Genomic DNA, 15,898 nt, shown 5'->3' on the forward strand with positions numbered 1-15,898 from the left:
GTAAAGGTGGTGCAAATATTTATATTTTACCTATAAATTTATATTTTATGAATTGATAAATATTGCCAGTTTTCCAGCTGAAGGACATGGTTCTCTCCAGGTTCTCTGGCTTCCTCCACCAATGAAAAATAGTCGCATTGATGTAGCAAGTGTGCTGAGAAGGTGTTAAAACATCAACAATTAATCAATCAATAGATGAATATTAATTTACTATTTTTGGTTTCTGGTACAAAAGCAAATTATGCCATGTTTATGACATGACTGTGACATCATAACTGATAGATTTGCATTCAAATGGTAAATTACAATGAATTTGCAGTAATCTGGTACCAAATAAGAAAACAAAAGCACTATATGTCACCTTGATCTAGCCTACTAATAGTTGTGTACTGAGCTGCTATGTCTCTTCTTGATGCTGGTGTGTCCTGGACAAAATATGGTACAATGACATCATCAGGGTTATAGGTCAGTGGTGTCCAATCAGGTATAAATCCCATCCCAGGACTGCCATCACCAAACTTTTCACAAAATTGTCCATATTGTGGATGGGTATGGCCACATCTATGAGGATCATGAAACCCAATATATAACAGAAATGGACTGAAAAAGTTTTAAATATATATTTTTAAAAAAAGAGGACAAGCAGCTTGGTCTATCATTAAAACAAAGAATGCAGACAGTGAAATGTCTGACCTGCTTAACTTATCAGGATTTAACTTATGTTGAAAGTCTCTTATATGAAGGTTTTACTACATGTATCACAATAACTTAACATTATCAATGATCCATGTAAATGAGGTTAAGGTCAGAGGCACCCGTCAGACAGGTATGTACACCTTACAATCAAACCAATTTTGTTTTGTTTACCTACTGGTTCCCAGGTATGATCTCTATGTTTCGTCTCATACAGACACAACTTGGGAAATTTTACCAATATAAATGCACATGGATAGCGGCCAAATTGAATTCTGAGAAAAGACCCAAAGTGAAGGTTGGGGGGGGGGGGGGGGGGGGGGTAGGTAGTACAAAATTTTAGTATAAGTTTAAACTTGTAAAAGAAGTTTGAGGCATATAAATGTTGAAAATATGCCGCACAATCCTATGTTTTGACCTTGGAAAAAAAATAGTAGTGCATATGAGCTTTCCATTAAACAATATAATTTTTAAAGAAACTTCATTGCATTGTTGTCTATATTTACAGAAGTGCAACCTATATCATTTGAGAAACAGACCTAATTACGAAAACTGAACATTTACGGTCAAGGTCAGATGAACCCTGCCAGACAATCTGTATTCCATACACCAAATATAGTTGATCTATTGCTTACAGTATACTTATCTGAAAAACTGACAAAACCATGAAAACTTAACATTGACAAATTAACTATGAAATGAGGTCAAGGTCATATGAAACCTGCCAAATGTACACCTTAAATACAATCATACCTTTTTATAGCTGACTACACAGTTTGGGTTGCGCTCATTGCTTAGGGCAATACATTGAACTATAGTAGTCTCAATGGTAATCAAACCCATCTTCTTATTTTATATATTTTCATTTTGTTTTTGACTTAAGTATTGAAATAAAAATAAATCAGATGTTGTTTTATACATATCTTACTGATATTAGGGGATGTTTTTACTTATCAGTATATTTATGGGAGATAATAATGTTAGCCAATTAAAATAACATTACCAGAAAATGAAATATACACAGAGAGATTACCTTACTGAATTTTCACTACATATATATTATTAAAAATCAAGCTGTGAAGTTGTTTCTATTCTGATTTTCATGAAAATTTAATCTTTAAAAGAAAAATTATTATTGTATATCTTACCTAATCAAACTTACCTTGATTTATTTTGGCTCAAGAATTTTCTAACAAGAAGTTTGATGTTGGTAATATTTCTCCCCACTTGTAATATGCTATTATTTTCTTCTGTTTCTTCAAAGTCAAATGGATAGACTGCCTCAGGACCAACATGTTTCTTCCCAATAATTCCTTAAAGCAGTAATTATAATTATGCAATACAAGGATGATGTCAGAAATGATATCACTGTCCTAGTCTGTTCCTATCTCTTGATATGCCACTAGAAGAAAATATCAAATTAGATAAACATTTCAAAATCTTTTGGTCAAGAAGAACTTGAGTGTACATGAATAAAGTTAGTCCTCAACCATGTATCGTTTGAAGTGTAGTCAATATCATAGGTTTAAATAACGAATGAAACCATTTTCTAACTTTTTTAAATCAATACTAACCATATCTTAAATACAAATCAATTCCAGATCATTATACAATTTGAACTTTTTGTATGTCAACTCGAGCTCTGACTCAGTGCTCATAATACAAACTGAAGTGAATGTATGTCATTTCGGATTTCAAATGGAGAGTCACCAATTTACATCTGGCTAAAGGATAACAGATATATTTCTTCTTTGAAATGTCATTTAGTTGTTACACCTATAAGTACCTGTTCTTATGCCAGCTTTATTTATTATCTTTGGAAGACTCTGAACATCACCAAATGACATAAAATGGTGGACATCTTGATGAAGGCCATACATCCCATTTTGGTGCTGTGGTAAACCAGACAATATCACAGACCTATAAGCAAAAGTATTGTTTAATAAAATGCTCTGCAGGGCGCAGCTTGATATGACCGCAGAGGTCGAACCCTGAACAGTTGGGGCAAGTATGGACACAACATTCAAGCTTGATACAGCTCTGAATTTGGATTGTGATTAAATATTTGACACAGCATAGGTTTCTGACACAGAATGAATGTGGTCTAAGAACTTAAAAATTTTAAATTGGACATTCACCTATTATGGTCCAATATCCAAAATCTAAATACATGGTTAGATTCAGCATATCAAAGAACCCCACGAATTCAATTTTTGATGAAATCAAACAAAGTTTAATTTTGGACCCTTTTGACCTCAATGTGGACAAATTTGATAACGGGGCCCAAAAATCAAAAATCTAAATACATGGTTAGATTCAGCATATCAAAGAACCCCATATATTCAATTTTTGTTGAAATCAAACAAAGTTTAATTTTGGACCCCGATTTGGACCAACTTGAAAACTGGGCCCATAATCAAAAATCTAAATACATGTTTAGATTCAGCATATCAAAGAACCCTAAAAATTCAATTTTTGTTAAAATCAAACTAAGTTTAATTTTGGACCCTTTGGACCTTAATGTAGACCAATTTGAAAACGGAACCAAAAATTAAGAATCTAAATACACGGTTAGATTCAGCATATCAAAGAACCCCAATTAAATTCAATTTTTGATGAAATCAAACAAAGTTAAATTTTGGACCCTTTGGACCTCAATGTGGACCAATTTAAAAATGGGGCCCAAAATCCAAAAACTTAATACACGGTTAGATTCAGCATATTAAAGAAACCCAAGAATTCAAGAATAAAACCCCCATTGAAATTGATCAAGAAATAAGCAATTTACTTATTTGTATCTTCTTTTGCACAATACTGTGCAATTGAATATTTCTTGCTATTGCGCAATACTGTACAATTGACAATTTCTTGCTATTGCGCAATATTGTACTATTGGATATTTCTTGCTATTGGGCATTACTGTGCAATTGAAGATTTCTTGCTATTGCGCAATACTGTGCAATTGAAGATTTCTTGCTATTGTGCAATACTGTGCAATTGAAAATTTCTTGCTATTGCACAATACTTATTATATAATAATTTACACATCCTGTTTGGTGTGTATCTCCTACCATATCATTATTATTTGCTTTTAAATATTAATCAGAAATAACCAACTTAAAATGGAAAATTTTAAAAGAAAAAAAAAGGAAAAAAAAAAAAAAAAAGAAAAAAAAAAAATCCCCCCTCCCAAATTTTTTCAACCCCCTTATGATTCATCACCCCCAAACTCAATACCAGCCTTCCCTTTGTGGTATGGTACCTTGCAGTACAATTTCAGAGAGATCCATACACTTGAACACAAGTTATTGTCTGGAAACTAGAAAAATGCTTATTTTTGGCCCCTTTTTGGACCCCAATTCCTAAACGTTTCGGGCAATTACCCCCAAACTCAATTCCAGCTTTCCCTTTGTGATATGGAACCTTGTAGTACAATTTCAAAAATATCCAAACACTTACACACAAGTTATTGTCATGAAACTAGAAAAATGCTTGTTTTTTGCCCCTTTTTGGGCCCCTAATTCCTAAAATTTTGAGGCAATTACCCCCAAAATCAATTACAGCCTTCCCTTTGTGATATGGAACCTTGTGGTACAATGTCAGAGAGATCCATACACTTACACACAAGTTATTGTCTGGAAGTTACAAAAATGCTTATTTTTGGCCCCTAATTCCTTAACTGTTGGTACCATAACCCCCAAAATCAATCCCAACCTTCCTTTCGTGGTATTGAACCTTATGGTAAAATTTCATGGAGATCCATTCACTTAAACTAAAGTTAGAGTGCGAAAACCAATGTGTCTTCGGACGACGACGACGACGACGACGATCAACGATGCCAACGTCATACCAATATACGACCAAAAAATTTTTAATTTTTGCGGTCGTATAAAAAAGAATAAGAGATGAGTTTATATATATATATATGTGACAACAAACACATAAATATTGGAAAATGACAAAAATTTCAGAGGAACAACTCTGTTGTAGCTATTCCAATATATTTTAATGGTCTTTGGTAATAAATTAAAAAGAGATAAGACCTATCAACAGTACCAAGATGCCTCGAGAGATCCTAGTGTTGAATTATGCAGTGCTCTCTAATATTCAATGATAAATGATACAATATGTCTTCAAAAGATCATGTGAAAGAAACTCTGATAAAAAAATGGTATATAAAACTATCAGGACTGATGTTTCCTGACACATTCTATCATATGGTGCATGGAAAGGGCTGTAAAATATAGTATAAACTACCAAAAAACACACAAACCAATAACAGGGCATTTGTGGAGAGAAAATAACTTGCCCAAGGAAAAAACACTTGAGATATGTACTCATTTTATGTTTAAAATTAATTTCAGTTGGAAAAATCCAGAACAATCAATTGATTAGTTGAAATAACACTGGCTTGTTACTGTTATTTGTCAACATGGTCAAGGAATACCTACCTGCTGGGAGAACAGCTACTAACAGATGTGAAGGCATTAGTGAAAATAGAACTTCTTTCTGCTAGTTTGTTTAAATTTGGAGTTTTACACACTGTATTGTTGTAAACTGATGTTTCAAATCCTGCATCATCAGCTACAGAATGAAGAAAAATGTAATATTAAAATATAAACATGAAAAATACGGAAAAAGTATAGTTTTAAAATAACGAAACAACTGATAATTCCCTCGCATACTCTTTATCCCCATAGTAAATTTGAGATGTCAGTGCAGCTATCAACAGGATAATCACTAACTAGAACAAGGAAATAAAAGTTGACGAATAAATTTGAAATAAAGGTAAAAATATACAAATGCAGGAAGCTAGCTAAGGTAATCACAGCTGTTGTTTGATCACAGCCACTAAAGAAAAAACATTCAGAAGTGATTAAGTGAAAATCAACATTTACATAATCTGGACATTTTAGTGCAGGAAGGTCACTTGTGATGTTATGATGATGTCATAAAAATGATGTAATTTAAATGTTTGACCTAAAATGGCTATTTTATACATACATAACAGCAGCATAACATGGATGAATTCCAGACACGTTGGCACTGAGACAAATCAGCGCCAGGACAATTCATACCTCTGAAAATCATTTCAGCACTCAAGAAAGACAGTTCAGTATCAAGACAAATCAGCACCTAGACAAATTGGCACCTCATCAAGCTGCTTTTTTATATTCCACTGTTGAGCTTTCAGACCTTATTATTCACAACTAATTGTGTGACCACAATGGCCTGATGCTGATGTAGGATTTCTTAGAATTAAATACATGTTTTCGATTTGGAAATTTTGTGTTTTTTTGGGGGTCAGTCAAAGCAAAAGTAATATTTGTAATATGAAATCATTCGTGGAGTATATAATAAATTCGTTAAATAAATTGAGAACAGAAACGGGTAATGTGTCAAAGATACAACAAACCGACCAAAGAGCAGAAAACAGCTCAAGGCCACCAATGGGTCTTCAACACAGCGAGAAAATCTCGCAACTGTATGCCGGCTTTAGCTGGCCCTTTAACAAAAATGTATACTACCCGTAGTTCAGAGAAAATGGACGTCACACTTAACTCATCTAGTGATATGCATGGATCTTTAGTAAAATAACAAAATATATGTAACACATTTATTCTATTTATTCAAACTATCAATTCAATCAAAATAAAACAGTAAATATACATCAACAGCACTAGATGAACCTTAATTGCTCAGAAGAAGCACACATGAAAGTTAAAATGAAGTACTGAGAACTATATAATACTGTTTAATACATCAAGTTTAACTTTTTTATATTGTCATTTTGGTGGTGGACCATTCACACTGGCACATTCTTTGATGTTGCAAACTCGCAGTACTGTATTACGTACATGGGGGGATATATACTTGCCTCATGCCGCTGAACTTACATTTGCTTGAGAGCAACAAAAACACATCTATTGCCATGGCACGTTTATTTAGAAGAAAGAGATAACATCACATCACAAATATGCATCCCCCCCAAGGGTGACTGGGGAATAGAAATATGGTCACCATTGGTCTTCCTCCGACCGGCGGTAAAACCCTCGCTAAAGTGGGGCGTGCGTTTGGCTGTGCGGAATGTACAAGTTCGCAGTCACGTCCGGTCAGAATGGGGACGTTAAATCCGATGCCTCGTGTAAAGAGAGTGCCACGCTCTTTGCACGTTAAGAACCCTTGTAACAACTCTTTGAGGGGTCCGTAGGTGGCCTGTTGCAAGGCTAAATTTCTGTCCCTATCCAATATACCCTCATTTCCCGTGGCAGTCAAAATTACTCCGACCTTAATCCCGGAAGCCCCTATTACAGAACCTACCTATTGTATTTATTGTTAACTTGTTCTCGTCCTGAATATGCATGAAATATTTGCCACTGGACGTTAAGCAACCAACAATCAATCAATCAAATATGCATCATCATACAAAGGGACACAACTCTCATGACTTAACTATAAAACACATATGACCATACATATACATCACATTCCGCCCCCAAAAAGAAAATTTCTCAAATTTTATTAATATGGTGTTTGTGTTTTTTTCCATATACAATTTCAAGAAAAAAGAGAAAATGCACTATAATTCAAACTATATAATCACTTCCTTGTTGGACTAAAATATGTTTCCAAATAATCTTTGTAAATACATTTGTAATAACTGAAACATTGGAGGCTGACCAGTTTCACATCTAGCATCCATTGGCTTACACACCAGTATCAACTATGCATTAAAAAAATATAAAAATCCGAACGTCTGGCATCTCGATCCCCGTAGGACCTTTTGCACCCATTACGTTCAATCAACTACATGTACTGAAAAAAAAATATGCATTTGATACATTTACTCGCTCTCCCAAATGGAAAATACTAGAGTATGTAAACAATAAATTGAAAATTGATAGATAATCATTAGAGACCTACAACTCTTAACAATGGTAAATATTACATCAATGAAACATTTCATAAGTTGCATATGCCAGTAAAAGAAAATATGTCTAATTCTCCCTTTCTATCATGTCCAATCTCTCATACTTCACACTCACAAAAAAATAAAATAAAAATGAAACATATGAAAAGCTCCAGAAATGACAATATCAACCTAGGTTTTATTTATGACTATTATCAAATTGCTACTGACAATCCGCTATCAAATCAGTCCAACAGCAATTTGATGTATTTAAACAACACACACATACCAGATAATTTATATAAAAAATACTTGAGACAAAATTGAATTCATAATTATATGTTTGAAATTAGAGTCCGTGTTTTCCTTGTAACTGGGTAGTGTACGACTAGATAAATCTCGCACGTTCCATCTCTGTAGTAGAATTTCTTAATCGTTTTAAACTGTTATACATTTATCATGCTAAATACACATTGCAAATATAATATATAGGTCAGGCCGATTAATTCCGAAAGATAAATCCAATTACTGAGCAACAATTTTCAAAGTAAGATGATAAGGAGGTCACATTACAGTTTTTTCTGCACACATAAACACACACAGCTGTATTTCTTGATATCCAACTCCAATACGGGTTTAAAGTTTGTTTATTTATGTAGAAATTTATATCGAGTCCAAATGAAACATTAAAGTTCAGATTACAAATAAACAATTGCGAAAGACTTTCGATGATAGATATGTAGTTTATTAACAGTTCTTTAAATCTTACAAAAAATGTACAGTTGTCTTTTTGTTGACAAAAACTCCCATGGTGACTTCTGAATATTGGCTAAATCCACCTTTACATCCAAATTTTACATAAAATCCAAAAATCTGGTCCGGTGTCAAATGCAGGGTACAACTATACACTACTGAACAAAAATTCCAAGATTTCAACGTAGTCAAAATTTACTAATGGCACATTACCAGCCTCATAGTCTAGACTTTTAGAAGTTGATTCATCATCTTTGGGGAAAACAGCTCACTTTCTTTAAGACGATAAAAAAATTGACAAATTTTGATGAATCACGTTAAATATTTTCCTAAAATAACGGTACTGATAATTATTTGAGACCTCTGACGAATCACGATAAGGATATTTTGACGAATGACTGTAAAATTTTAACCAATTTGACGCTAACGGTAGCCGAAAATGACCGTTTGACGCCTGACGGTAAAGGACATTCCTACCCTCATATATGATATAGTGATTAATACATAGTAAAATCCATATCATATGCTGTATCAGCCTGAGTATAACCAATATCAGCTAGAAGGCTGATATTGGTCAAGGGGGATACAGCATGTGATACTGATTTGACTATGTATTATTCTCTATATACATGTACTGGTCCCAGCATTTGTGAAGCAAAGTTAATCTAAAGCAAAAAGTATCTTGGTATAAAAAAAAAGCCTAGTCCTATTTACATATGACTTCACATTGGCTTAGGGAGCTACCATTTGATTTTTATGGGGGTCTAAGGATGAAAAATTTTGTCCTGCATTTTTTTTTTAGTTGTAATCTCTGTCATGTCTGTTCTGCCTTTTTATTTTTCACTCTATTGCCAGTATTGGGTCCTGCCTTTTTTTTTATTAGTTTATCGTGACTTTTTTTTTGCCAAGTTGCTCATCCTGCCTTTTTTTTTTACTCAAACACTCCTGTCCTGCCTTTTTTTCAAATTTCATCCTAGCCCCCACCCCCATAAAAATCAAATGGTAGCTCCCTTATTCAATTTTTAATGTTTTTATACTGATATTTTCATTTTTTTTAATGCGAAAAGGGTGAAACATTGATAGTAAAATAAAATAGTAAATAAAAAAAAAATTAGCAAATTATAAAATAAAAGAAAATTTATCAGAAATCCGGTCATATCATATGTTATTAGTCCAAATAATTATGACGTCTTGAAAGGCTATTATATTTATTTTATATGGAATTTGATGCGACTGTCATACAAGTGAGAGGTTTAGCTAGCTTTAAAACCAGGTTCAATCCACCATTTTCTACTTAAGAAAATGCCTGTACCAAGTCAGGAATATGACAGTTGTTATCCATTCGAATTCGTTTGATGTGTTTGAACTTTTGATTTTGCCATTTGATTGGGGACTTTCCTTTTTGAATTTTCCTCGGAGTTCAGTATTTTTGTGATTTTACTGTTCTCTTTGACGCCGTCGATGTAAGGCGTCAAAGTCAAAGAAAAAAAATATAATAGCCTTTCAAGACGTCATAATTATTTGGACTAATATGTTATAGGACTAAATTAAATTTAGCCATACTTCATTAATATGACATACCTTTAGAATTATTTACCTATAATAATGAGAACGTTCTTTGATGTGATAGAATCGACTGTAAGAAATAGGATAAAGGTGCAAACAAGACCATTGGAAAACGTTTTTACTTTCATTTTCGTTAATGCTGAAATTGTACAGTTATATAATTAGCTCCCTTGTAATTATCTCCCTTAATTTATAATCAACCATTGGGTTTTTAAACTTTTTTGTGCAGGTACGAGAAAAATTGATGTCGGCATAAAATTGAACATTTTCAGGTAAAGAGGATAATTCAGTTAGAAGTTTATATGATTTGGTTTTTTATTAATTTAAATTATTTGCATTACGATTGATTACCTTTGCTGATGCAGAAGAAACAGCAAAAATTATGCGCATCATCATCATGATTTAAGGTTCATCTATACACTTTTAACAAAAATGGCTGTGTTTACACCATGAAATTTTCTCTGAGTACAGACAAAACTGTGTAATTTTTAAAGTTTTTAAGCCTGGCAGCACCTAGATGAATAAATGTTACATCCAATTTATGTTCTAAAAAGTAATCACACTTTTATAATATGGATTTTGATGAACATTTTCTTTCCTTGCCAAATAAGATGGTGAAATAAACAAACACCTGAGTTTTCTTTTATGCAGTCCACTCATTTACACTATTTAAATCACCTTTGTTGTGAGTACGGCACGTAATAGTCAAAGTTGTGACTGAGTGCGGAAATATGAAGATAGATAGATAGAGTAGATTTCTATTGTCCCTCTATTGTCCATTTCAATCAATATGATACAATACAATCATTACCATCTCACGTAATAGTTATCCCATGAGGACGCGGTGTGTCAGTGTATGATCATCCCGATGGCCAGAGGCCAGCAGGGGTGATCTAACACTGACACACCAAGTCCGAATGTGATAACTATTTTACATCCCAGCTGTTCTAGATTAGATAAAAAAACATTTATGCATCATAAAATCTAGTTCAGAATGCCACACAATCATTATTATTTACTTTATATATTACTATATGGTATATACCCTTTATGAGCCCCGGACACAATGTTTAAATATGTTAAATCATAGATTTATGTGTTTATACATCTATGTTTAAATTAACATTGATTTGTATCCAGTCGTGCTGGTGTAGGGGTATGACTCCTGGGTCTATATATGCTAAAGGTCTTGAGTTCGATTCCCAGCATTAGACACTGAATTTTTCAATATAAATTTTGATAGTTAGTCTTTTCTGTATAAATAATTCTAAGTTTTAGTATAAATTTGACATTCCCGCTAAAATGTTACAGAACAAAGGAAAGCATGCAGAACAAAGAAACTCAAGCTAGGGTGATCCGGCTCAGATCACCCCTGGTAGAACAAAGGAGCTGGGATTTTACATGACTTAGTTTATTTTTAAACCACCTGTGGCAAGGAAAGAAAATGTTTAGCAAAAACCACAAAGGTTTTTATCTTTTTAAAACACAAAATGAATACAACTTGTATATATCTAGGTGCTGCCAGGATTTAAAACCATTAAAATTACACAGTTTTGTCTGCAATCAGAGAAAATTTCATGGTGTAAACACAGCCATTTTTGATGAAGTGTATAGATGAACCTTATAGCTAGTTTAGTCCAAATAATTTATGACGTCTTGGAAGACTATTTTATTTTCTTGCTTTGACGTCTTCCTGTGACGAGGGCTAAACAAAATGAAAATTGAAAAATAACCTCAGCAGACGGCATGTATATCTGGACCCTATCGTTAATACTAATAGCTGAGGAACCGTAGGCACAGTCAGGGGTACTACTTGTACAAGTAATCTTTATTTACTTAGCTTGAAGAAGTAAAAAAAAAATATACTTATATAAGTTAATTATAATGTTTGAATAATCTCCCCTTAATTTTCTCAAAAATTCACTTGTATACATAGATTTTTTTTACAATCCCACACAAAAGTTCTCAAGTTTTGAGATGTAAAAACATGCCTTTAATGATTTTTCCCAGGTTACCTCATAATTTTTAATTAGAGTTCATTGTTTCATCTCATTAATTCAACAAAGAAACTGATTGCGCAAAGATCTTAAGTATTTGTGCAAGGCCTTCAAAAATTGCTCCTTGGGGGCTTGTAAATGAGCAGTGTTCTGAAGATAGCAGACAAATGATATTTGCATTGTCCATGAAATTACACTTAAATGATTAGTTAAGACATCTGCAAAGGACAGACAATTTAAAATTCTATTAGAGCAAAGAAGTTCTAAGAATTCAAGAAAAGAAGATAGGACAATGTAGGATGACTTTTTCACTTATATAAGTAAAAAAATCTGAATGTCTAAGGGACATAATTAAGCCAATTTTTTTTTTACCTATACAAGTAAATAAAATACACTTGTATAAGTATCCTACAAATTTACTTATATAAGTGTATTAATATTACTTCCTCAAGTAAATAAAAATTACTTGTACAAGTAGTACCCCTGACTGACGTATATCGATAGCTCTTGTGGTCCTTATGATATATTTTGACAATCATTTTGGATCTATGGTCCTGAATTGTCCAAAAATACATGTATTATAAGGACCATAAAAGCTACAGTTCTGCTGCTAAATTGTTTACAGAACAACAAATCCAGAAAGAATAGGTCAGGAATAAGTGTACCGGTAATTGGTAGATCATACCATGCTCAATGCATGTTCTTCCAACTGGTGTTTAATGCGATCGTTTTTTTAATGCGAAGTGGGTGACACATTGATAGTAAAAAAAAAACAGTAAATAAATTTTTTTTTAGCAAATTATAAAGTAAAAAGAAAATTTATAATAAATAGAAATCATCCCAGTCATATCATATGATATGTTATAATTATAGGACTAAATTTAGCCATACTTCATTTATAATATGACAGTCCTTTAGAATTATTTACCTTTAATAATGAGATTGTTCTAGCTAAGCTCTATACCGGCCTTCGATACCTTAACAGTGATATATTCATGCCAGGGAAAATACATACAATATTGTGAATCAAGCACCAATCTCCAAGAGACAGCAAGCGAGTATCTACCAAGATTAAACTGTTAACTGGTACTTATATACTTCAACCACTAAGATATAAGATATACAAAGAAGGAACTGAAGATCAGTATATCATGTATATTGCTTGCGATTGTAAAGAAGAGACATTAGAACATTTGCTTATACAATGTGAAGCTTGGAATTACTTGCGAGATTCAATTCTACAAACAATTACAATGAATTAAGAACCTCTTAACCATTGTTAACTGCAAATGGTGAAGTGCGTGAAGAAGAACTTATAAGTGAAATGACAATACAAGTATTAAAGGACATTACATGTACTAAAATATAAAAGAGATATAGAATCACATCGACCTGATGTTTAAAAAAGAATTTCAAGCAAGAAGGCTAGTGTTCCTCATACACAATACACGATATCAACTGGTGATGAAAGACCAAGCAAGGAAATAGAATGCCTTGGAGTGGGTGCAAGGATATGGAAGGGGCAGCAATGAATAATTAGATAAATAATTAATAATGTACTTAATTATATTTTTGAAAGCATAATTCTTCTATTAAATCTTATAGTTCATAATGAATAAATTTTTTGCGAATTATCTTTAAAAATATTTTTGAAAACATAATTCTTCTATTAACTCTCATAGTTCACAGTGAATAAATTTTTGGCGAATTATCTTTAAAAATATATAGGTGAATTTTTCTAATCTCTAATCTCTATAAATATACTAAATATAATATCAGAAGACCAAAAACTTTAAACTTCCCAATGTAAAAAGTCATAAAAACTTAAAACTTCCCGATGTAAATAGTGTATATAATGTTTTTTTTGTTGTGATTTTAATTTTCATTATGTTGTATATTTCTGGTGGTGGAACTGTTCGACATAGGAAAGTATGGTTACCCTATAAAGGGTGTAAAGATCCAGAGAAGAAGTTCATCCAATATATATTACCTGAAAACTTTACTGTTTATTGAGTAATACTGCTTTTATAGTTAATTAAGTCTATAATTTTGAGATTTATTAAAAAAAAATATGTCATTTTTACTTAATAAAAGTACAATTTAACTTCATGAATTTGATTTGTGTGTTTTTTATGCAAGTTCCCATCTTGGTGTAATTATTCAAACTTGATTGTGGACTAATGGTTGCAGGACTAATCATCAGGTATAAGCATTATTTTTTTATGAAGAGTACATGTTTGATATGATAATTTTACATCCCTTAATTTTAATATAACTAATAACAACATGATCAAGTTACCTGAACAATGCTGAAGTATTTACTATTTGAAATATGTGTGATAAAAGATCTGTTAAATCTGATCCATGTCTCTCATCCTGACTTCACTTGATATACTATTATACCCCTCTCTGTCTGTCTGTCCGTCCATCCCATGAAATTTCCATTGCATTTTCTTCTCAAAACTACAAACCTGAGCTTCCTGAAATTTGTTATATGGCTTCATGTCAGTATGCTTTACTCTGTGACATGGTTTCATGTCAGTATGCTTTACTCTGTGACATGGCTTCATGTCAGTATGCTTTACTCTGTGACATGGTTTCATGTCAGTATGCTTTACTCTGTGACATGGTTTCATGTCAGTATGCTTTACTCTGTGACATGGCTTCATGTCAGTATGCTTTACTCTGTGACATGGTTTCAGATTCATTGCTCATCAACTTCCTGTTTAACGAATACTTATAAATTCTAAACTTAATAACCTTGCATGAAATTTTCATCACACTTTTCTAGGAAACTACAAACCAGAGCTTCCTGAAACTTGTTATATGGCTGAAAAAAATCTTCTTGTCCTCTTCCCTACTAGTTTTTGTCTCGCCTTGACGGAGTCAAAAAGCGAGACATAGGTATGCTGTTTCCGGTGGCAACGGCAGCGTCAACAATGTATAGTTTGTGATTAGGTCTAGTTTATGGTGAACCACTAGTGGTAGGTCAAATATATTTGGTATGCAGTTGTATTAGCATTGGAACATCTCATTTACATGGAGATTATTTAGCCCCGCCCCCTCAGTCAAGGTCTATTGACTTTGAAACTTTGCTTAGTTTACATGTATTAGTTTGTGATTAGGTCAGTTTATGGGGAACCACTTGTGGTAGGTTAATGATATTTGGTATGCAGTTGTATAAGCATTGGCATATTTCATTTCCATTGAGATTATTTGGCCCGGGCCCCTCATTCATGGTCTATTGACTTTGAAACTTTTGCTTAGTTTTCATGTATTAGTTTGTGATCGGGTCAGTTTAAGGGGAATCGTTAGTGGTAGGTCAATGATAAGTGGTATGCAGTTGTATAAGCATTAGCACATCTCATTTCCATGGAGAATATGTGGTCCTTACCCCTCAGACATGGTCTATTGACTTTGAAACTTTTGCTTAGTTTACATGTATTAGTTTGTGATTAGTGATTAGGTCAGTTTTAGATGAACCACTAATGTTAAGTCAATGATATTCGGTATTGGCATTTGCAAGTTTCATTTCCATGAAGATTATATAACCCCACCCTCTAATTATGGTTCATTGACTTTGAAACTGTTACATAGTTTACAAGTTAATGTTTGTGTTTAGGTTTGTTTTAAGGGAACGACTTATGAAAAGTCAATGGTATTTGGTTTGCAGTTGTATTAGCATATTGCCCTGTACCATACCTGTCAACCTATGACAATGAAAATAGAAGAATGAAATCTCAGGTCATAACGCGTACAAACTTTTCAAGCTGAATTTCAGTATTTAGGGGACATTTTTCTTATAATTTATATCAAAGTTTCCAAAACATGTCCACATGGTTAAGTAATTTAAAATTGTACATTTTATCATTTCATTGCACTTGAAGACATTGATAGATTTGTGTTACATTGCCTTATTCCTGTTCATATTCATGTATTCAGTCCATGACATTCAATGTGCCAATTTGTGTTTTCTTTG

The 15,898-nt window shown here is 32.9% G+C and overlaps 2 protein-coding genes across 4 annotated transcripts in view; one reads left to right on the plus strand and one right to left on the minus strand.

Annotated features, from left to right (window-relative positions):
* Positions 1-10,118, minus strand: part of LOC127709128 (N-sulphoglucosamine sulphohydrolase-like) — a 33,414-nt gene extending 23,296 nt beyond the window's left edge. The window contains exons 1-5 of one of the 3 annotated variants that reach the window (XM_052214483.1): positions 9,954-10,118; positions 5,145-5,277; positions 2,480-2,613; positions 1,856-2,006; positions 362-600 (exon numbers count right to left, since the gene is read on the minus strand). In XM_052214483.1, coding sequence (XP_052070443.1) covers positions 362-600; positions 1,856-2,006; positions 2,480-2,613; positions 5,145-5,277; positions 9,954-10,050 — 754 coding nt within the window. In that variant the 5' untranslated portion in view covers positions 10,051-10,118. Of the gene's footprint in view, positions 1-361; positions 601-1,855; positions 2,007-2,479; positions 2,614-5,144; positions 5,278-9,937 lie in introns of all 3 variants that reach the window. The other 2 variants (XM_052214484.1, XM_052214485.1) reach the window with 2 other exon arrangements.
* A 7-nt stretch (positions 10,119-10,125) lies between these two features.
* The window catches only part of LOC127709118 (Ig-like and fibronectin type-III domain-containing protein 2), a 240,951-nt gene continuing 235,178 nt past the window's right edge, over positions 10,126-15,898 (plus strand). The window contains exon 1 of the mRNA XM_052214467.1: positions 10,126-10,194. The gene's annotated coding sequence lies outside the window, so the exon portion shown is untranslated. The remainder of the gene's footprint in view (positions 10,195-15,898) is intronic.

Source organism: Mytilus californianus, unplaced genomic scaffold, assembly GCF_021869535.1.
Source record: "Mytilus californianus isolate M0D057914Y unplaced genomic scaffold, xbMytCali1.0.p SCAF_7, whole genome shotgun sequence".
In the NCBI taxonomy this organism is placed as follows: Eukaryota; Metazoa; Mollusca; class Bivalvia; order Mytilida; family Mytilidae; genus Mytilus; species Mytilus californianus.